At 34.3% G+C, this 24,822-nt stretch overlaps 1 protein-coding gene and 1 long non-coding RNA gene across 2 annotated transcripts; both read left to right on the top strand.

The window, feature by feature from the left end:
- The first annotated feature begins 5,317 nt into the window (after positions 1 to 5,317).
- On the top strand, positions 5,318 to 14,494 carry LOC138319199 (2-amino-1-hydroxyethylphosphonate dioxygenase (glycine-forming)-like). The gene is made up of 3 exons (XM_069262178.1): positions 5,318 to 10,960; positions 12,606 to 12,831; positions 13,976 to 14,494. The coding sequence occupies exons 1-3, from the start codon at positions 10,820 to 10,822 to the stop codon at positions 14,188 to 14,190; spliced, it is 582 nt and encodes a 193-aa protein (XP_069118279.1). The 5' UTR covers positions 5,318 to 10,819; the 3' UTR covers positions 14,191 to 14,494.
- Positions 14,495 to 16,695: 2,201 nt separating this feature from the next.
- LOC138320099 (uncharacterized) lies at positions 16,696 to 18,269 on the top strand. Its single transcript, XR_011208093.1, has 2 exons — positions 16,696 to 16,811; positions 17,813 to 18,269. It is a non-coding gene; the product is annotated as an uncharacterized lncRNA (long non-coding RNA).
- The last annotated feature ends 6,553 nt before the right edge of the window (positions 18,270 to 24,822 follow it).

Raw genomic sequence — 24,822 nt, 5'->3', positions numbered from 1 at the left:
TTCGTGTTGCCTACTCTAGTTTAGACAGGAGTAAAATCTGTATAACATACAGACGGATGGCTAATAAACATTTCCTACAGGATGAAAAACACAATGGATCTACCATTTGGACAGATTATTATGATTATAGAAGTGTAATAGAAAGTGAAGCTCTTTCTATAGTTAGCTATAGATTCTGTTCATATTGTTTTGGAGTTTTAGATATTATTTTATATCAAGTTACAAACTATTGCATCTAACATAGCATATTCATAAAATTTAATATAACACTTTGTGCTGTTAAAAGACTGATTAAAATGATGCAGTCAAAGGAGTTAAATCAGTATAAAATTAGGGGAATGTATCCCTAAATTGCTAAGTTTAATATTGCATTGTTACACATTAATCAGTGTATGTTTAATATTTGTAATTGCATAACGTTCCTCCCTCCCCTTTACCATATTTTGTTAGGAACTGGTAATTCCAGAAGGATCAAACATTGCAAATATCAATGGTCAAGAAAGGGTGGTACAGGATGGTATTTTATTGCAGAATAATAAATGCAGGTTCAAATATATCTTAAATGTACAAAAAAAAAAAAAAAAAAAAAAAAAAATCGAACATTTAATATGCAAATATAAATATATATGCAAGGATAAAGTATAAACATCAGTATTTAATTCATAATCATATGTATTGAATGCCCCTTATGAGTATTACCTCAAAAGTGGAATGATCCCGGCTCATTAGAAGCATTTTTGATGTACTGGTTTCAGGTTCATTTCCTTACACTATTATATACATATATAAATAAATAAGTATAGTCGACAAGTTAATCCTATTAGCCAGGTATATTATGTAAGTACTTTTGATTTGGGTTGTGTACGGAAGTGTCATACTGTGCCAGCACATGGTGTTCAGTGAAGTCAGATGTCCCACTGGGTCAAGATATGGCTTGACACTCTACCTGTATAAATATTTTGTTTTTGTTTTATAAATTTAATGTGTTATTTCTAATCAATAATGGTCATTTAAACAAATTTATAGTTATCAGTCGGAAGTGTAAGTTGTGCTGTTTATGAAGCTGTTTTATTATTCCAAACAATGCAGATTCTTGAGCACTGTATTATTACAGTCAATTGAGGTAAACATACGTGATAAAAGTGTAAATTAAATTTATATGAAATATTGAAAGTAAAAGATAATTGATATTTTTACAATAAACATAGTGTGTTCTAAATATGCTTGTTTATAGATTTTGAGTATCATAATTGGTTTTGTCAATAATTAAGTTTAAAGTTACATAAGAAACACAGTGTTATGGATCACGTGGTCAACCTGGGGTTCAGTAGGTGGCCATAGTGGGTGACTTCTCTGAGGGTCAGAGGGAATCTATATAATATGTAAACTAAGTGTGGGCTAGAAGAGTGTCCTAGGCTCGGTTATAACCGGAACAAGGACGTTAAGCCCCATCAATCAATCATGGGCTAGAATAAGCGATAGTCAGAGATAGAAAGAACATAGACTCGGAAGAACAGAGAGGGAAAACACGAATTTGGGATATAACAAAATCGTGACAACAAAAGTAATTTTCACTATGGAGGAGCCAGGTGTTTGTAGAATTAGAGATGACAACAGACAATCAAACATAAGAAAGCCAAGACCAGCAGACTCCGGTGAGGCCATGAAGGTCAGAAATGAGAGAAGGAAGCAAAAGGAGCATCCATCTGTAACTGGTTCCATTCGCTTTTATGCAAGTTCTGGTGACGATAAAACGTCTGTTTTTAATAGGATGGACTCTATCAAACTATTAATGGGAGAAACAATTTCGACTGATAGCAATAGACAGGTCTTGGACGAGGTATTTGACTTTTATCTCCAAACTCACCAGTCAACGGAGGGAAATACTGAAGATAATCCGGTCACTTATTCACCCTTTACGTACTGTGCAAAAGACGAAACATCCGAGGAACTCTATATTAGCACACTGTCTGGTCTGAGAAACATGTGCCGTGCCATACAAGCTCATCAAAAGAACTGCGATAGTCTTCTTGACATTAGTGAAATTTAACGTGTTGGGCATGCTGGAATATAACTTTAATGTGCTCAGAGAAGCATGCATTTAAGTGTGACACCTCTCCACATATGGCAGGTGGCCAGATGTTGGTAACTTGAGGATGGTACATGCTGTGATATGTCAACAGGGATGCGCCAGATTCAGTATGAGAGGTTCTGCAATGCTGCTCAGATCGGTACCTGTGCAGAATCGTATTTTCAGGGCGTACATGATCTGTTCTGTGATGTAACAGCAAAGCTGACTGATACCTGTATAAATGAGGCTATCAATGAAGAGGTTACAGTAACACTTCTAGAGGCGACAAAGGAAGCAGAGGAGAAGGACGCGCAAGTGATGAGGTAAATTATGAAGATGTATGATGCAAACAAAGGCATATCAATTATGACAGATGCCAGACACGAATGGAGAAAGAATGCAGCTCAGAGTGACATCATTGCTCTGGGCATGAAGACCCACAAGGTAGTTGGTGCTGTCACAATCACCCGTGAAGATGACCCTATTAGCCAGAGACACGAATTGCTAGGTTCAAGGAAACTTTATGAACAATTCGAGTCAAAAGACATTAACATTGGTGTACATGGACATGATAGAAACTCATCGTTGAACAAATATCTTATTTTGGAGCAGCCTATGGTGATAAACACAAATGACACTTGGCACGCTACTTGAGGTATTGCACTGGAGATAAAAAAAGTGAACACGAAAATACATGGCATTCGGAACTTGGCGATAAGGCAGCAGCTATAAAAACGCATTGTTATTACGCAATGAAAAACTGTGGTGGTTCAGCTGAACACCTGAGAAAAAACTTGGACAATATAGTTCTACACTATCAAAATAAACATGAGAACTGTGCACAAACATCTAGGTGTAAAAGGGATGTTAACTATGAACCAACGAAGGGAAAACTCACAGACTCACGTGCTATCCACCTACTAGAGAGTGCCATACACAAACTCCAAATCTATAAAACTCCCCAGGATTTTGTGAAATGCATTGATACTCACTATGTTCAGTCTTTTAATAATGCAGTTCTCATTTACCACGACAAAAAGATATGCTTTTCCGATAAGGAATTAAAAAGAAGGACATTTCTTGACTGGAACGAGAATGTGGATTAAGACATATACTCAGTGGCTTTTCAGGAAGATGCAAAAAATCCACGCAGGAGAAGTGCAGATAATTTTGATACGTGAGCTAAATTTCGTTACAATCCATCCATAGATGATGTAAGGAAAAGAACAAATATGCATGAAATATAACATGTAGTAAGAATTATAAAGTGTCCAAGTACTTTCGTCCACATACTGTATATGTATATTATCAAATTACTTATGTGTATTAAAAGATACAATACTTGAATGATTGAGCAAAAAAAGTAAATAAATGACAAAATATGTATATATACCTCAACTTTTTAATCCATATACAAAACATTGACAATCATTTCCCACAATGTGTCACTAAAATGAAATGTATTTGGTTTGAAGTTTTTTGTTGCACTTCTCCTGCGTGGATTTCTTGCATCTTCCTGAAAAGTCACTGAATATATATTACAGATATTATATATGTTTTACAAATAAAAGAATTCAAACCCCTGAAGACCGGCATGAGCCGAGAAAGCGCTAGGGAGGAAAAAACTGTTTTATAGTTGTGTTTTCTTTTTATATATATGGTAACCATCACATGGACATGGTTCTTTTTTACTTATTACATATTATATAGATTCCCTCTGACCCTCAGAGAAGTCACCCGCTATGGCCACCTACTGAACCCCAGGTTGACCACGTAATCCATAACACTGTGTTTCTTATGTAACTTTAAACTTAATTATTGACAAAACCAATTATGATACTCAAAATCTATAAACAAGCATATTTAGGACACACTATGTTTATTGTAAAAATATAAATTATCTTTTACTTTCAATATTTCATATAAATTTAATTTACACTTTTATCACGTATGTTTACCTCAATTGACTGTGTAATAATACAGTGCTCAAGAATCTGCATTTATTAGGAATAATAAAACAGCTTCATAGACAGCATAACTTACACTTCCGACTGATAACTATAAAATTGTTTAAATGACCATTATTGATTAGAAATAACACATTAAATTCATAAAACAAAAACAAAATATTTATACAGGTAGAGTGTCAAGCCATATCTTGACCCAGTGGGACATCTGACTTCACTGAACACCATGTGCTGGCACAGTATGACACTTCCGTACACAACCCAAATCAAAAGTACTTACATAATATACCTGGCTAATAGGATTAACTTGTCGACTATACTTATTTATTTATATATGTATATAATAGTGTAAGGAAATGAACCTGAAACTAGTACATCTTTTGAGGTAATACTCATAAGGGGCATTCAATACATATGATTATGAATTAAATACTCATGTTTATACTTTATCCTTGCATATATATATTTATGTTTGCATATTAAATGGTTTTTTTTTGTACATTTAAGATATATTTGAACCTGCATTTATTATTCTGCAATAAAATACCATCCTGTACCACCCTTTCTTGACCATTGATATTTGCAATGTTTGATCCTTCTGGAATTACCAGTTCCTAACAAAATATGGTAAAGGGGAGGGAGGAACGTTATGCAATTACAAATATTAAACATACACTGATTAATGTGTAACAATGCAATATTAAACTTAGCAATTTAGGGATACATTCCCCTAATTTTATACTGATTTAACTCCTTTGACTGCATCATTTTATTCAGTCTTTTAACAGCACAAAGTGTTACATTAAATTTTATGAATATGCTATGTTAGATGCAATAGTTTGTAACTTGATATAAAATAATATCTAAAACTCCAAAACAATATGAACAGAATCTATAGCTAACTATAGAAAGAGCCTCACTTTCTATTACACTTCTATAATCATAATAATCTGTCCAAATGGTAGATCCATTGTGTTTTTCATCCTGTAGGAAATGTTTATTAGCCATCCGTCTGTATGTTATACAGATTTTACTCCTGTCTAAACTAGAGTAGGCAACACGAATTCAATTCATAGAATAATTTTATCAAAAATAAAGACGACATATAACAGTAAATGATCTTCATCTGATCGCTCAAATTTGTTCGATAAGTATTCCTTACAAATCCCCCTGTATCGGTCTAGGGGTACACCAGTTATGTTGACATCCTTCCCGGCCTCATCCCATTTGCGCATGCGTATGATTGTATCAAATAAGGGAGAGTTTTCGAATGTTTTAGCCTCGTCATCAGTCATTTGTCCTCCCTGGTGTTCTAACGTCATCCGACTGGCCGGACTGAGGTCTGAAAGTATACAAATAGACACATACCATAATTCAAGCACATTTTAGCAATGTAATTTCGAAAAACTAGATATTCAATTTCAAATTAATATTAAATAATAGAAGCAGAACCTGCGCTTTAAGTGATGAGAATGCAAAAAATCTTTCATTTCTTAACAAATATGGGTTTTCATTATTAAAGTATTTTTCAATTAACTCGTTTAGATTGGAGGGAGCAGTTCCTGATAAAATTTTATGTTTTTTGCGCCTTGTGGCAAGTGTATCCCAGCCAAGTTCTGAGTAAAATTTATAATGAGATGTTCCCTTACGCAGTCCAGTGATAATTCGGGCAGCCTCTAATTGAATAGATTCAAGAAGTAACGCTTCCTGTTGTGTATAATTGTCAAACAAGATATCACCATATTCTAATATTGGTCTGATATATGAAACATAAATATTAGTTAGAGATATTCGACTCAATTTATATTTGACATTTTTTAAAAGGTTTATACGATTACAAGCTTTGTGTAGATGTAGTGAATATGGTGGTGCCATTTACCATCCTCAGAAAGAGATAAGCCTAGATGTTTGTGATTTTTTACATTTTTGATAACCTCATTTTGGAATAAGACATCTGTATATATAATGTTTCTTTTGCGACTGAAAGTAAGCGATTCTGTTTTATCTGGGTTGAATTTAATATCCCATTTTTTTGAACATTTATCTATTTTACAAGGTCCTCAGATAAATTCTTTGCTGTATCTAAAGGAGAGATGTCCGTGACCTTAAAATGGTTTACAAATCTACCAATCATTTGCCCTTACCAATTCTTTGCCCACTAACAAAAGTTTACAAACCTACCAATTATGTGCCCCTTACAATTTTAACCCCCTACCAAAGGTTTACAAACCTACCAATTCTTTGCTCCTACCAATTCTTTGTCCCTCTACCAATAGTTTACCTACCTACCAATTATTTGCCCCCTATCAATATTTTACCTACCTATCGATTATTTGCCCTTACCAATTCATTGCCCCCTACCAATAGTTTACCAACTTACCAATTCTTTGCCCCTACCTATTCTTTAAACCCTTCCAATAGTTTACCTACCTATCAATATTTTACCTACCTACCAATTCTTTGCCCCCTACCAATAGTTTACCTACCTACCTACCAATTCTTTGCCCCCTACCAATAGTTTACCAACCTACCAATTCCTTGCCCCCTTCCAATATTTTACCTACCTACCAATTCTTTGCCCCCTACCAATAGTTTACCTACCTACCTACCAATTATTTGTCTCCTACCAATAGTTTACCAACCTACCAATTCCTTGCCCCCTTCCAATATTTTACCTACCTACCAATTATTTGCCCCCCCCCCCCCTACTAATTCTTTGCCCCCTATCCATTGATTACTATCGTTGGGCTAACGTTTTGCTGGTATACGTCTACATGGGTGTTTTCCGTGGACTCTCAGAGACAGTTCGGAAAGTGAACACTACTGAAGTGGAGCAATATTGAACGTGAATTTTTTGTTATTTCATGAACATTGTTGTTCTTCTACAGAAGACAGTTTCCAAGTTCTATATTTTATTATGGCTGATTTTTGCAATTTCCGAAATCCAACGTTACTTTCTTGCTTTTTGTAGTTTTTTTTCCAACGCGTAAAAACAGCAGAAATCAGCCATCATAAAATTTGTCTATTTATATATTTTGATGAAAAACAGTGACGTGGAAGTAAAGATAAGAGGTGCCACTTGAAGTGTTTCTTTAGTGCAACGATATATGAAAAGTGTATGAAAAGAGGTCATACACATGTGGTGATGATGCACTAAACCTATTTTGGCCAGATTGAGAGGGAACTATTGCATCATAGTATTGTCTTGTGGGGGATAGTGCCCTCGCGTTTGGCTCGGACATTATTCCAATCTTCGACAATACAGTGAGGCAATAGTGCCCTTTTAAGTAGACCATAATAGATCACCTTCGCTTACCAAGCGATACCGACATACACTTATACGTCGATGATCCCGCTTTTCCGGTGCCCTGGACACCCGCGCACTGATTGGCTGCAGTGAAAATCTACAGCACAATCAGAACGTCCGTTACCACAGTGTGCAAACTCTTTTGTACGGTTACCGGATGTTGCGATGGCCGAAGCGTTACAAATATTATGAAGTTGAGAATGAAGTAAGTTTTTAAGCCCAGCAAATGCAGCTATCTTTAGTATCGTGCCTATTCTTACGTTAAAATAAAACTTGAATATGCATTTAATGTCGGGGAGAATCATGAGTAACATGTGTAAAGCGACAGTGTTATTTTTCTTGAAAAATATACCAGAAATAAACAGTCGATCTTGCTACCACGTTGAGATTTGCAGTTTTACAGAACAATTCTTGTTCGAATCTGAAGTTAGACTGATCAGTGAAGCAAATCGGTGTCTCTGTAACAGAACCAGACCATTACCATGATCCTTGCCTAAGAAGTTTGTAAATAATCCATGGACAAAATTGACAACGACTGTACGGGTTGTTAAGTAGGCCAACGTTTGTTTGTGTACGGGTACTAGAGATGGACTTGTACGAGTAGTTGAGATTATTCATTAAATTATAATCGGTTGAACTTTAGTGACGACGTTTCTGTAGCTTAAATGTTCTTAATTTTTGTATGTTTTCATATTTTCATAGGTGTATGCTATACACCTTTTAGATGAAACCATGGAGTTTGGGGGAATCATACAGCTACATCGCCTGTATACGCTTCAATAATAAAAGTTCATACTCCATTTCACCGTTTCTCTATTAAGTTTTAGTTTTTTGGCGTTTGATGCCTTTAAATCATTGCTTTAAAGCTGGTGAAATGTCTTAGTTTATCAAAAGCTCGTATATATCGTGACTAACCATATTATTTCTGTTGACGCCTAATTTATTTGTTGACTTGCTGGTAAATAATGACAGAATATGCGAAAAATTGTAAAAGTTTCGCAGTTAGGATCATATTATTATACAACATAATGTAGCAGGTATAATTTAGTTTTATACAAGAGTTGACTTAACAAAAGAATGATCATTGAATCAAACTGTTAAACTTATGAGCCTATACCCACCATGTTTTGCTACAAATACATTTGCTGAACAATTATTATCAAATAGCAGACCCCTTAATGTCCAGAACTCTTTATATAAAGTAGGAAAATATATCATTTGAAATGCCTTGGCTTCCCCTTACACATGCCATAATGACACGGTTTGTTGGTGAAAGAAATATGATCCAAACCTGCTGCATTCTATTTTTAATTCTTTCCCATATTTTGTCAAATTCTGCACAATGAAGTAATGCGTCAACAGTATTGATAACAATGGCTAGCCATATTTACAATACAAACGACCTTTTGATATGTAGATCGTTCTGTTAAAGTACACCAAAGAAGTGGTATAAAGGTATGTGTGAAAGGAGCGATTCGGTGTTGCTAGAAAGTTTAAATTATTACTATGGAGACCTGGGTTCGAATCCTTGTTGGGAACTCGACAGGAATTTAATGTTTCCTCTGTATACATGCAATATATCACTAAATTCAATAACCCAGGCATCCTGCTGGGTTTGAATGACTCCTGGAAGCATATGTATCATCGGTTGATAGAACTTGTCATATGTTGCATTGTCTGTTCCTGTTGGTTTTGATTTTCGGTTATTCACGAACAAGTTTTTTGTTTAATTTAGAGTAAATATTTTGTTCGTCAGTTTCGTCGGATAATAATCTATCTTTTAATGGTAGGTAGTTGTTGGTCTTCATGGGAGGAGATGATTTACATAGGGATTTCGTATATGTGGACAATTTATCGATGATGGAAAACGATCCCTTTGCTTTTCTGCTTCTGTGGAAGTATTTCATAATGTATTTTTCGATAGTTTTTGGATTGTATTTTACAATATTTACATTCTCTGTATATGTTGCGAATTTAGATATAAGTGTGTATCATACATGTAAATTGCTTATGTGTGCAGAATAATTTCTCCAATACATAGTTTTGTGTAAAAATAAATAAGACTGTTTGTTAATTAGAAATCTATTGAAAGCTACGCATCTTGATTAAATAATGTGACAAACTTGTATAACACCTTTAAAACTTTAGAAGCAATAAAGACATTACTGAAGTTACATGTGTATCCAGATTAAAACATGTCAAAGAGGTCACTTTACAATGACTGATTAATAAATGTAAACATGCGAAATGAGATTTTAGACCACAGTTTAGCTTCTCGGTTTGACTTAATATGTACTCTCTTTCTGGCACAATGCCTATTTTTGGCAATACTACCAATTTGCAGAATTAAATATATTTATCTCATATTGTGTATATTATATGGTGTTGTATAACTTATTGATAACTTTTCCCGATTTCTGTGTGTGAACATTATGGCACATACAACTTTAGGACTCGATTAAAAACATCTAACAAAACAAGTCTATCAATTTGAACAAATCGCGTATAGCACAGCAACCCGTACATGTTCGAGATATATTTTCGCAATCACTCGTACAGTATTTTCGTAACAACCCGTACAGTTTCCATATTCGACCGCATGAAGTTTCCGTCCGTAAATGCCATTTTACATGACATTGGCAGTCAGGAAACTTGAAACTTGCCAGTAATGGTTTCAAACTTTCGTTTCGCAATATGATATTTGCGGTATTGCAGTTAATGGAGCGACAAATGGAAAATGACTGATCATTTTGTTTCGACATCGGGAGAATCGCAGGTGATTATTGATATTTTTGATAGATTTGCGACGAATCAAACATAGGAAGACCATATTCGAATGATATGGATATTCTATCTTCTAGTCAAGCATATTTAAGATGTCAACATCCGTCTTATTTAGACTAAATACGGCATTCCATACTCGTCCTGACTCTCCATGACAATTTTGTACCGCCTCGGCCATCGCAACATCCGGTAACCTTACAAAAAAGTTCGCACACTGTGGTTACAAATTAACAGCGTGGCTGTCCGAAAGTGAAAGTAGCACTATAATTAGCGAACATCAATAAAGAAAAAAGCCCTCTGATTGGTAAAAATTTACGTCATCGACAAGTAACGGGACTGTAGTGAAAATTTTGCCACCTTATGGCAACAGTAGTAAAGCACCGTTAATCGGCGGATTCTGCCAATGCTAGTAAGGAAGGAAATGGATTATCTTGCCTTGACATGTGAAGATGTAATAGATAAATGGAAATTAAAAGAACTACGGAAAATATTTTTGTTTTTATACTGTGATGCCACGATTGTATTATCACGACCGTAAACCTTGACCTAATCTATTTTTTATCATAAACTGTCACAACATCGCGTTCTGATAACGCACATCTGAAGATAAATTTCAGCCAAATAGGGTGAAAGGTATTATCATCATTGTTGTTTTTTAAAGAAGAAATTCAAAGGCCCGGCTTGATCATCATGGCCGAACTAGTGGTCAATGAAATATTCCGTTTGTATGAAAAGCAGGGTTCCAAAGGGTACTTTGGTGAAAATGTTTCTAAAACTGACCATAGCATCCAGTGCGCCGTGTTGGCAGAGAAGGAGTCCCAACCAACCGAGGTATGTAACATTGAAATAATGTACGTATTGTTGTATATTCTTTACACAATTAGTGCATGTTTATAAAAAGGAGTCCTATATGTTCCAGTGTTAGAACTGTCGCTGTTTATTTGATAACAAATATGGTCTGAGGAGAAATAAGTTTTAACAATAGGAGTCGTTGACATTTTACTAAAGAGTCTGGCAAACTGTTTAGTAATCTGCCATGAATACATGTATGTAATCCTATTGAGTTTACACTATCCGATAGTTTATGATTGGACGGTTGTTTACTTAGAGTCCTTCCAACAGAGATGCAAAACCTTATCCAAAAATGTCACAGAAATGTTTTGACATGCCTTTCATCAGAAACTTGTTTATGCCAAAGCAGCATCCTTGGGTACCGATCTAGCTTTCAGCATAAAGGGAGTGGGGCGACCTATTTAGCCGATATCAGTGTAATTTGAATGGTTGTAATGTATTCCCCGGTGTCTTTGGAGACAGGCTTCATTGAAATAGCATTGAAATATGCAAGAGTTTCCATCCATTAATTTGCACGGAAACTTCATTTAAATTCTTTTAATTTATATCATTAGTCATTATATAGCCTTTTGTCCGTCATCGTGCGTCGTGCGACGTTCGTTAACATTTCATTGTGAACGCGATAAATTGAGTAAATATCGGCTTGATTCGACTGTAAATTACGGAGTTATTGCCCTTTGAAATAATAATTATTATTGAACCTTGTAAATGCGATAATTTTAGTAAATATAAACCAAGCTTAATGAAACGTTTTATGTAGACAGACTAGCATTGAAAAGATCTCTGACGAGTTCGATAATCAGCTTGATTCGACAGTAATTTACTGAGTCATTGCCCTTTGCTCTAATAATTATTAAATCTTGTGAACATGATACAGTAAATATGATCCGAGCTTAATGAAACTTTGCATATAGACTAACATTGGAAATATCTCGAACAATTTTGAAAATAAGCTTGATTCAACCCTTACTTATTTACGGAGTTATTGTCCTTTGCAATAATAAATATTGAACATTGTAAACACGGTAATGTGAGTAAATATGTATCACTGAGAGCTTAATGAAATTTTGTCTGTAGACCTATTAGATGTACATGTGTGTTCCTATATCGTGAACAAAATACATCAGTTGGCTAATAAATGACATACCTAATTTGTATCAAATATCAGATGATCGTTAAGGCAAATCGGGCTCTTGGTGTAGTTCATACGTTTTTTCTAAAATAATGGATTTTGTGAATATCAGTCAAGGAGATGTGACTTGTTATGATCATATCAAATCTAATACTCGAACATTTACTATATGTAAATTTTCGTTGGTTTCAGATAGACATACATCTTAAACGTTTATGACATGACCACTTAGATATCACATCCCTTACCCATAATCAACCCTTGAGTCCTGACGGCAGCCCTTCCGCCGTTTAGCTGATATCAGAACCATCGGGGCTGTCAAGGAGTGGCGTATTCAAAATGGTCATAAAATACTCTCTAAATGAACTACGCTTGATACGAAATGAGTTTGTTGGTTCCCAGAGGTTCGTTATGACCGTGTTTTACTGTATTTTATTAATTAAAATAGGACATAAATAGGCTCTATTGCTTGTTCCTCAATGATTTTAACAGGTAGTGTTGGCAGCCTTCCTCCATGATATCGGACACCTGGTCGGGGCAGATAGAGGGTTAGAGGAAATGACATCCGGGGACGTCTGTCTGGGAATCAAGGACCATGACCACGTCGGAGGCCAGTACCTGAGGAACCTGGGCTTTCCCAACATCGTGTGTGACCTTGTGCAAGGACACGTTCAGGCGAAGCGCTACCTGGTGTGGAAAAACAAGGACTATTACGACAGTAAGTTTGAGACACGACGTCATTGAGGAAATCGCTGATTAGCTAAGTTTTTTGAGTATTAAGGATTCTCCATTGTGACGTTTCAATACCGTAAAAATTTCGTTTCAATTTTTTAGTTTTGTGATTTTCAATAAATAAATAAATAAATAAATAAAATAAAATAAAATGAAACATATATAAATAAAAAAATGTCCCTAACTGCTGCATGTTGCCAAATGAAAAAAAATGTGTCAAAGTAGAATTATATTGATTGTAGAATTTCGTATACACGAAATAATTGATTTCTCGTCCATTTGGATTTTGAATGGTTTATGTGTCTTTATTTCGTCTTTTTATTTATTAAAAAAATGTCACGACAACAATTTTAGCTATTACCTGCCAAATTCATGTCCGCTGTAAAATAAACCGTTGAAGGTTCACAACGGTAAATATATTTGTAAAGGATCATCCGGATTATCGAGGTCCTCTGTACATAAAATATTTGAATTTGTAACAAAAGTACTGAAAAAATAATAAAAAAAATTATTATGAACTATTATGAAAAAAAAAGTTTTATTAATTATCAGTTTTATTGATCAAACAACCGATTTTGAAGATATTCGTTCAAAATCAAGCACACCAGCATGTCAATCGCCTTCTATTTGCAATTATGGTACGAGCCCAAACAAAGTCAATATTTTCACTCCTTATCAGACAAGCCAAGCTCATTATTTTACTATTTTCAAAGTCGGTCTTTCATACAGTTTGGTTTGGGGTGTCAGTTTGCACAACCTATCATCTTGAACAGGATATATTCGATTGTATAGGTGTGAAGAAAATGTGTTCTATGTGAGCAGCTGTGATACATTAGTGTCTTTAATAACACGTGGCGACTTGTCTTATCACTTTAACATGATACCGAAGGTATCCAGCAATACAAGTTGCTGTTTTTCCATTACCGCGATCAGCCTAAGAAACCTTGGTAATCGCTGGGTACGATAACGTTACAGAATATTCAGAACAAAAGGACTTACATTGTAGGCAGGATTCATCAACACACCGGAAATGTAACGGAACACTCATTTGGCATTTATTATTTCAAATAATACATTTTAAATTTTCTAATTAATATTTCTTTCCCATCCCATCATTTGTATACTTTCAGACCTCAGTCCGGCCAGTCGGATGACGTTAGAACACCAGGGAGGACAAATGACTGATGACGAGGCTAAAACATTCGAAAACTCTCCCTTATTTGATACAATCATACGCATGCGCAAATGGGATGAGGCCGGGAAGGAGTCAGACGTAACTAGTATACCCCTAGACCGATACAAGGGGCTTTGTAAGGGTTATTTGTCTGCTGTTATTAGAGCTTAGAGAACTTAGAAAAAATAGAAAAAGGATATTAATTGTTTGGAGAGTATTTATAAAAATAGCATTAATATATAAGTTTCATTCTAAAGTATATAATAAAGTGAAACTAATAGATTTTTTTTAGATTTTTCTACTGTGATAGGTTGCGGAGATACACTAATAATAATATTCATTCATAATGTAATGTTAAATGTTAAAATATTTTGTCAATAATTGTACTATACCGGATTTGTTTGAAGATGGCTAATATAGGCTTTGCCTGTTGCCAAATCCATTTGCATATTATTTGCAATAAAATTTGTTGAAATGAAATATAATAAATTTATTGTCATTGAATTCTGAATTTCAATATCATTACCTACTTGGTAAACAATATCCTCTCTCTCCCCTCTTATTTCATTTATCACATAAATTAGCACGTACAGTCATATCATAAATATCGTAAGCCATGGAAACATATTGTTAAAAATATTTTACTTCTTGAGGAAAGTAGTAAATGGAAACAGCGTTTGACATTAAATTGTGAATTGCGCAAATTTAGAAATATTCACATGGAATATTCTCCATCGGTTTTTTGGTCCATTTCCAAAGTTTCTCCATCTTTTTGTGGTATTTGTAAACGTGTCTCCAAATTATGGATTACTCCCCCTGATTGTGAGTTACACTGTGTCAAATGTAATTTATGTGTGTCGAATGCTGTTGCTTATTGTAGAGATGCTTTTTTTTTTTTTTACAAAAGTTGTGAATATTTATCCCAGCCGTGTATATGTTCTATTAGATCAAGCGGACAGGGAAGAACAAATACATATTATTCTTGGCCGCCCAAATGAGAACATTATTTTAGCTCTTGGTGAGGATAACATCGTATAGTCCTTCGTTCAAGATTGTTTGTGTTTCGCAGATAAAGTATATGCCCTAACCTTTCAGTAATGATATCCTATGCCATAGGTTTATATAGAATTTACAAAATGAATGGTTGAACATTCCTTAAATTTAAGGAATCCCTTAACATGAAATTCTCCATAGGAAAGCATTACAGATTTTAAGGAAGGTTCCTTAACTTAAGATTTTTTCCCCGTAACTTTTGTAATGCTTTTCTATTTGGAAAATTTAAGTTAAGGAATTCCTTAAAGTTAAGGAAAGTTTATGAAACAGGGTCCCGTTATGCAACACAATATAGGAAAAATAACTATTTCTGAACAATCCTGAACAATCCTTATCAACACTTGACGGTAAAACATTGAGGTAAAGTAGTTATAAATCGATTAACAATATCGCATGCGGTTTTATATAAAAATACAGGTACAATAAAAAGCAGCAGATAAAAGACAATTTGATATTAGAATAACGACATGAGATACCATTACTAGTACGTGCGTACATAGAACGAATATACGTACCCGGCCTACTATACCTTTAGGCCGGGTACGAATTGATCCCTATGTGTCATAGTGGAGCCCTGCCTCCGAAAATCACTCGGGCACAGTTTTCTATAATATTTTGTAGGTTTCCAATTATTTGATGCGTATACATGCATTTACATATTAGTTTTGTCCAAAACAAACATAACTTCCATTCTTAATATCTACCTTACCGCTCACAAGACGTCAAATTCCCAATTTGTGAACTTGCCGTCTAAATTCCGTTCAGAAATATCTTCATATGTGTTATGTAAAAAAAATATGCCTCGATGAGAATTTGATATTTTATGTGGTTCAATTGAATTGCCTAGTAGGTAAGCGATATCAAACAAGTACGATAAAATGCAAACAAACGTTTTATAATGGTTTGAATAATCATTACTTTGCTCCATTAGCAGTAATAGGCACCAATTGTAGCTCTAAAGACGACATCATTTTCTGTCTAAAAGTCTTTTGAGCTACAATATTGTAGCTAGTGCGTCCATAACTCAGTATGAAACGTTCGCGCTATAAACCACAACGATGACGTCTGTCTCTATAGTCATATCAGGAATTGCAGTTTTTTAACACGCGTCAAAATCGTTTCAAAACATTGTGTAGTAACAGGTTATGAAATAAAAATGGATTTTAGCCGAATTTTACTTTTCTGTGTATGACACAAAACATGTTACAAATTGTATCATGTTTAAGCCCTAGGGAACCATTGCCACTGGCATGAGGACGAAACAGCTTGTTGTTGAGTTAGTATAACTACTATGAAATATTATTCTTTCGATTAACGATAATGAAGAGGAATGTCAAAATGCTTCTTTTCAAATACTTTTGGTAGTAAATTATATGTATCCCTTTACATGAGAAATAATTACCATGCTGATCTACTCCTTCTAACTTTAACCATCAACTATATATTATAAAAGCAATTTCATCTTTTCGATGCACAGAAAAACGCGATAATTTATCGTTAATAGATATTTAGTAATTAAAACAAACTGTTAAGAGAGCTGGGGGCTTAGTTATTGATCCTTTTGTCAAAACGAAACACTTTGGCAACATACGGAGACCAACGGTGATCCGTGACATCTTGACCGGAGGGTTTGTGGAGGAAATATATACCCATGGCGGATTGGCGAACGTGTTGAGTAGTATACAGGGAGGGACACAGAGAGGCACACAGAGAAGTGATAAAGTTTTAATGAGATACAGGTGAGTGGCTTGTACCTTAGTTATCTGATAATTGTAGCATTAACTATATTCACACCTAATACCAAAATACTGTCTCAATTATTGTTACTAGAAGATTATAAAATGAATTGAATCATTAAAGTGAATAGTCGGGCAAAGAAAACCAGTCTAAATGCGTTCATTGGCCTTCCAAAAGTTCTCACATATTAATACGACGGTCAAGTTCTGCTTAGTTTCCCAGTTCTGACCATTAAAGTAAAGAAAAGTTGAAAGCATTGAAAGCGAGGCTGCATGGAAATGTAACCACGGACATAGTGAGCCGGGAGGACGTTTTAGAATTTCCATACTTTAAATTAATTTCTTCGTACGCAGACAGATTTTGACGAGAGATTTTATTTTTTCCATTTCATAAGAAATTATACTGGATACATTCACACCATTTTTACCGACTTTAGCCATCCTTGCCCGACTGTTCACTTTAATATCTAGGTAGGAAATTAAAGGAAGGTTTTTTTAGTTCCATAAAACAAACCAGATTATTAACTATAGTCTTCATATTACTATTATATTTTATGATATTTTATGATCTTTTCGTGGACTCAACAAAATAATAAAATATTCCTAGGTAAAAAGATTCCATAGCAGGGGCATGATATTGAAAGACATACTTAAAGCCGCATAACATGTATTGTTCATGATCTGTAAAACAAACAATGACAAAATATGGCGTCATTGTCCCAAAAAGTGATGTACTTTCCATAGATTTCAAAACTAGAAAGTTCTGAGATACCAGGATATACATATGTAAAAGTTGATCGCTGTGTTCGATGCGGCTTTTAACACAAATTTGGTACTGGATGCCTCTGTGTGTTTGGTCGTAAACATATTTACTTGCATGGTCGTAAACATATTTACTTGCACTAGACTGCTATTAGTTAAATGAGTGAAGGAACTGCCGTGCTATTTATTTATGTGTGTAAGTGTCTGAGTGTTCTCTTGTAAGTGAAATGTTTTTTGTTTAGAATGGTGTCTACGGAAACATTGATGCTGGTAATCCTCGCCATGTTATTCTGTCCGTCGTCGTCCGCCACTTCCACCGGAACTGTCGACCCGTCTGACGCGGTTGTAGATGATAAGACGTGTAGACGATTGCTGTTGGACGACCGTGCACACAAGTGCTCCATCTCGGGCGATGATGTTTGCTGCTGCATCACCGGGAAAGGCAACCTATGTATAGAATTAGAAAAGAGACATAAATGTGAAGCACTTTCTCCGAATTGTTACGTGAACAATCTGTTTGGGTGTTGTCGGTACAGTGTTGTGTGGAAACCACATGCGGTGCCGGAACAGTAAACTACGTGCTAGACAATGAACAGAATTAAAGATTGTTCACGCACTCATCCCTCTACCATAGTGAAAACTTATGCAGAAATAAAATCAGTATCTAAGTACAATTAATTATATATATTCATACATCAATTGTTCGTTGTCTTTATTTTGCCCTTTTCACAAACAGTACTTGTCACAGATATCGTTCCCTATGCATATAGAGCCTGGACGTATGATATCGTTGTTCGTGACAAGAAAACATTTTTGTTTGTAAGATTTACTCGCTGTTCGTCCTCAAATGATGTCTCTATCAACACGGTAGAGTTGGCATAGTTACAGTCCACGACATACGTAGTCGTCATTGCTACGAGAGATGTTAGAAAATAATTGGTTAATGTCCTCTAGGTCGACACGCACGTGGCGCAAGATAAAAAAACAATACATAAATGTATAGAGTTATTCAAATATACGTATTAGACTAAGAGGTAGACTTAAGATTGATCATTTGAATCGAGACAGTCATTAACCACTGCAGTCGTCAAAAATGGTGAAATACGGGCTTACATCAAAGCTCACCAAAAACTTGATTTTTGTTTGAAGAAGCTGATGACTTAAGTTTTTACTGCTTTTGCACCTTATTGTATGTCTTGTTACAGTTCGGCAGCGAAAGTTAAAAAATGCCATTTGAGTCTGGTGTATAGTCCATAATAAATGTACCGAAATCACGTAGGCCAAAATCTGTATCTCGCACAGCAATCAGTGAAGGAGACGCCAGATTTACAGTTTGTAATATTGCACGAAAGGTAGGTATATCGCTATGAACGCTTCACCTTATTTTGAAGAACCATTGAAAGTCCAAAAGATTTCTGCTAGATGGATGCCACATCTGTTGACTGAGAGGCAACTTGAATCTGCCATTCACCAGTACCTTATTACTGTGTCCAAATCAGCGTACCGTGACGCTTTCAAGAAGTGAATACATTGACTGACACTTTGCATTTCTAGCCACGGGAGTATTTCGAGGGCAAAAAATGAGCACATTTGGGCTAATTTAAAAATTTGAAATCACTAGATAAAAATAAGCAAGGCTTTTCGAACATCCCTCGTATCATTTACCTGTATATCTACTGCATGGAGGAATAGCACTGTCTAGTTATATCATTTGGGTGGTAACGAACAAGGAATTGGTTCTTACCAACTCTGCCATGAGGACGCATAAAGACTCTTGCGAGAGTACGAACAGGGAGCTACTGTTACTAAGGACATTTAAAAGTATTGGTAACTATTGTTTTTCCACTGTTTACTTCATGCATTTAGACCTTTTATCAATTTGTCATATTTTGGTTTTAATTTTTTGTCTTTTTTTTCTTCTTCTAAAATTTGTATTTTTTTTTAACACATGTAAACACTTGAGCAGCAATTTCCCGCTTTATCCGTGCAAAAAGAGTTATCTGAAATGTTAGTCTCACGAAAATTAAATTTCTTGAAAACGGGGACATGATTTTGTGACTGTTGGCAAAATATGAAACAGATAATTCATCATCGGAGTAAACAATTTCATACCATAAAGCTATGGGGACAAACTAACGAAAATAGGAAATATTGTATTATATACCATATGGCTGTCGATTGAGAGTATTCCCATTGTCACATCCTATACGGTTTGTAAATAATAAATATATGGCTGGCCGAGTTATAGACCTTGACACAGTATTACATATATTACATATACATATAGAGAGAAAAATAGAGCCAAAGGCAAGTGATTAAACAGTCTATTGTGCATTAAAGTTGTATTGCTGCTAATTTCACTGTAACGATATGTAACTTAAACATTTGATATTTAAACATTGACATGTAACTTGATGATTTAGCTCCCCAAAAGCATATGTCGGCCTATAAGAGAGCCGAAATCTAGGAATCATGTATTCCTTATTTTGAATAAAGCGCCTTCAATCACCGCCATGTTCAGTGACCTCGGGTTTTGTCGGATTCCTAATCGTATCACGTGACTGACGTTCGACACGACCTGCACGTGGTGAGCCAGGTAACTAGCGTGAGCACACATGTGTTTGTTTACGTTTTTCTTCTGGCCTATATGAGCAAATCATGCTGGTATATATCCACAGATTGAGTATTTGAAACATCCAATTTACACATTACCGTAAAATGTTGTGTGTATCAAATATTGTAATGTGCGAGCATTATTTTCTTTATAGATAGGGTCTGATGAGGTCGACCACATGTTTTGTTCATGAAAAATTGTTGATATTTTCTCTTGGTTTCACAACTCTCGTTTTACTTCGAGATTGTCGCGACGATGTTCGGAAAAGTTCGGAATGATTCGGCATCTTTCGAGCCTATTTTTCACGTGTACACGTTAAAAAGATTTTTTACTTTTATAATTAAAGATACTCCCAGTGCTGCAACTTTATAAAAAGTGGTAAAATTAGAATGTTTAAACCTCAGGCAGACGGAGAAAAATATGTATAACACTTAAACAGTTTTCACTATGACCAAAAGAGCGAAAGTTATAGACCATACAACTTTAATATAGGATTGTATGTTGGGTGTGTGTCCAACAAAGTGATAAGTACTGAAGCAAAAACTTCCGATTTTTGTTATATTCTTAGTTAATGAAAAGGACTAGAAGAAAACATTTCTTGATGTGTTTAGTCACTCTTACTGTATATATTGATATGTAGTAAATGTGATATTGTAATACTATAAATAGATTGTTTTAGCCGAGTGACAGGGTATACATCAGTCTACTTTAGATAAACACTTGAATGATATCGGTAAAAGTGTTCTAGGAAACGTACTATAGTATCAGTACTTATAAAAGCTGTACATTATATCAGTACCTATACAAGCTGTACATTATATCAGTACCTGTACCAGCTGTACATTATATCAGTACCTGTACAAGCTGTGCATTATATCAGTACCTGTACAAGATGTACATTATATAGTACCTGTACAAGCTGTACATTATATCATTACCTATACAAGCTGTACATTATATCAGTACCTATACAAGCTGTACATTATATCAGTACCTGTACAAGCTGTACATTATATATGTACTTGTACATTATATAAGTACTATACAAGCTGTACATTATATCAGTACCTATACAAGCTGTACATTATATCAGTACCTGTACAAGCTGTACATTATATAAGTACCTGTACAAGATGTACATTACATAAGTACCTGTACAAGCTGTACATTATATCAGTACATGTACAAGATGTACATTACATCAGTACCTGTACAAGCTGTACATTATATAGTACCTGTACAAGCTGTACATTTATCAGTACATGACAAGCTGTACATTATATCAGTACCTGTACAAGCTGTACATTATATCAGTACCTGTACAAGCTGTACATTATATCAGTACCTATACAAGCTGTACATTATATCAGTACCTATACAAGCTGTACATTATATCAGTACCTGTACAAGATGTACATTATATAGTACCTGTACAAGCTGTACATTATATCAGTACCTATACAAGCTGTACATTATATCAGTACCTGTACAAGCTGTACATTATATAGTACCTGTACAAGCTGTACATTATATCAGTACCTGTACAAGCTGTACATTATATCAGTACCTGTACAAGCTGTACATTATATCAGTACCTGTACAAGCTGTACATTATATAAGTACCTATACAAGCTGTACATTATATAAGTACCTATACAAGCTGTACATTATATAAGTACCTGTACAAGCTGTACATTATATAAGTACCTATACAAGCTGTACATTATATCAGTACCTATACAAGCTGTACATTATATCAGTACCTGTACAAGCTGTACATTATATCAGTACCTGTACAAGCTGTACATTATATCAGTACCTGTACAAGCTGTACATTATATAAGTACCTATACAAGCTGTACATTATATCAGTACCTGTACAAGCTGTACATTATATAAGTACCTATACAAGCTGTACATTATATAAGTACCTATACAAGCTGTACATTATAAGTACCTATACAAGCTGTACATATATATAAGTACCTTACAAGCTGTATTATATAGTACCTATACAAGCTGTACATTATATCAGTACCTATACAAGCTACATTATATAAGTACCTATACAAGCTGTACATTATATCAGTACCTATACAAGCTGTACATTATATAAGTACCTATACAAGCTGTACATTATATAAGTACCTATACAAGCTGTACATTATATAAGTACCTATACAAGCTGTACATTATATAAGTACCTATACAAGCTGTACATTATATAAGTACCTATACAAGCTGTACATTATATAAGTACCTATACAAGCTGTACATTATATAAGTACCTATACAAGCTGTACATTATATCAGTACCTATACAAGCTGTACATTATATAGTACCTATACAAGCTGTACATTATATAAGTACCTATACAAGCTGTACATTATATAAGTACCTATACAAGCTGTACATTATATCAGTACTACAAGTGTACATTGTACATACAAGTTTATATAAGTACCTATACAAGCTGTACATTATATAAGTACCTATACAAGCTGTACATTATATAAGTACCTATACAAGCTGTACATTATATAAGTACCTATACAAGCTGTACATTATATAAGTACCTATACAAGCTGTACATTATATAACCTATACAAGCTGTACATTATATAGTACCTGTACAAGTGTACATATTATATAAGTACCTATACAAGCTGTACATTATATATACCTAGTACCTACATACAAGTACTATACATTATATAAGTACCTATACAAGCTGTACATTATATAAGTACCTATACAAGCTGTACATTATATAAGTACCTATACAAGCTGTACATTATATAAGTACCTATACAAGCTGTACATTATATAAGTACCTATACAAGCTGTACATTATATAAGTACCTATACAAGCTGTACATTATATAAGTACCTATACAAGCTGTACATTATATCAGTACCTATACAAGCTGTACATTATATAAGTACCTAACAAGCTGTACATTATATAAGTACCTATACAAGCTGTACATTATATAAGTACCTATACAAGCTGTACATTATATAAGTACCTATACAAGCTGTACATTATATATAAGTACCTATACAAGCTGTACATTATATAAGTACCTATACAAGCTGTACATTATATAAGTCCAAGTACCTATACAAGCTGTACATTATATAAGTACCTATACAAGCTGTACATTATATAGTACCTATACAAGCTGTACATTATATCAGTACCTATACAAGCTGTACATTATATAAGTACCTATACAAGCTGTACATTATATAAGTACCTATACAAGCTGTACATTATATAAGTACCTATACAAGCTGTACATTATATAAGTACCTATACAAGCTGTACATTATATAAGTACCTATACAAGCATGTACATTATATAAGTACCTATACAAGCTGTACATTATATCAGTACCTATACAAGCTGTACATTATATCAGTACCTATACAAGCTGTACATTATATAAGTACCTATACAAGCTGTACATTATCAACAGTGACATTATATAAGTACATATACAAGCTGTACATTATATAAGTACCTATACAAGCTGTACATTATATATAAGTACCTATACAAGCTGTACATTATATCAAGTACCTTACAAGCTGTACATTATATAAGTACCTATACAAGCTGTACATATATAGTACCTATACAAGCTGTACATTATATCAGTACCTATACAAGCTGTACATTATATAAGTACCTGTACAAGATGTACATTATATAGTACCTATACAAGCTGTACATTATATCAGTACCTATACAAGCTGTACATTATATCAGTACCTATACAAGCTGTACATTATATAAGTACCTATACAAGCTGTACATTATATAAGTACCTATACAAGCTGTACATTATATCAGTACCTATACAAGCTGTACATTATATAGTACCTATACAAGCTGTACATTATATCAGTACCTATACAAGCTGTACATTATATAAGTACCTATACAAGCTGTACATTATATAAAGTACCTATACAAGCTGTACATTATATAAGTACCTATACAAGCTGTACATTATATAAGTACCTATACAAGCTGTACATTATATAAGTACCTATACAAGCTGTACATTATATAAGTACCTATACAAGCTGTACATTATATCAAGTACCTATACAAGCTGTACATTATATAAGTACCTATACAAGCTGTACATTATATAAGTACCTATACAAGCTGTACATTATATCAGTACCTATACAAGCTGTACATTATATAAGTACCTATACAAGCTGTACATTATATAAGTACCTATACAAGCTGTACATTATATAAGTACCTATACAAGCTGTACATTATATAAGTACCTATACAAGCTGTACATTATATAAGTACCTGTACAAGCTGTACATTATATAAGTACCTATACAAGCTGTACATTATATCAGTACCTGTACAAGCTGTACATTATATCAGTACCTATACAAGCTGTACATTATATAAGTACCTATACAAGCTGTACATTATATAGTACCTATACAAGCTGTACATTATATAAGTACCTATACAAGCTGTACATTATATATATAACAGTACCTATACAAGCTGTACATTATATAAGTACCTATACAAGCTGTACATTATATAAGTACCTATACAAGCTGTACATTATATAAGTACCTATACAAGCTG

This window comes from Argopecten irradians, chromosome 3 (genome assembly GCF_041381155.1).
Source record: "Argopecten irradians isolate NY chromosome 3, Ai_NY, whole genome shotgun sequence".
Classification (NCBI taxonomy): domain Eukaryota; kingdom Metazoa; phylum Mollusca; class Bivalvia; order Pectinida; family Pectinidae; genus Argopecten; species Argopecten irradians.
Note: the sequence above shows the minus strand (reverse complement) of the source record. Positions and strands in the feature narration are given on the sequence as shown.

What these genes read in the sequence shown, in the direction of transcription:
- LOC138319199 (XM_069262178.1), top strand. Translation starts at nt 10,820, where the DNA reads ATGGCCGAACTAGTGGTCAATGAAATATTCCGTTTGTATGAAAAGCAG. An exon ending in AGGAGTCCCAACCAACCGAG is followed by an intron (nt 10,961 to 12,605) that starts GTATGTAACATT and finishes TGATTTTAACAG; the next exon opens with GTAGTGTTGGCAGCCTTCCT. An exon ending in AAACAAGGACTATTACGACA is followed by an intron (nt 12,832 to 13,975) that starts GTAAGTTTGAGA and finishes GTATACTTTCAG; the next exon opens with ACCTCAGTCCGGCCAGTCGG.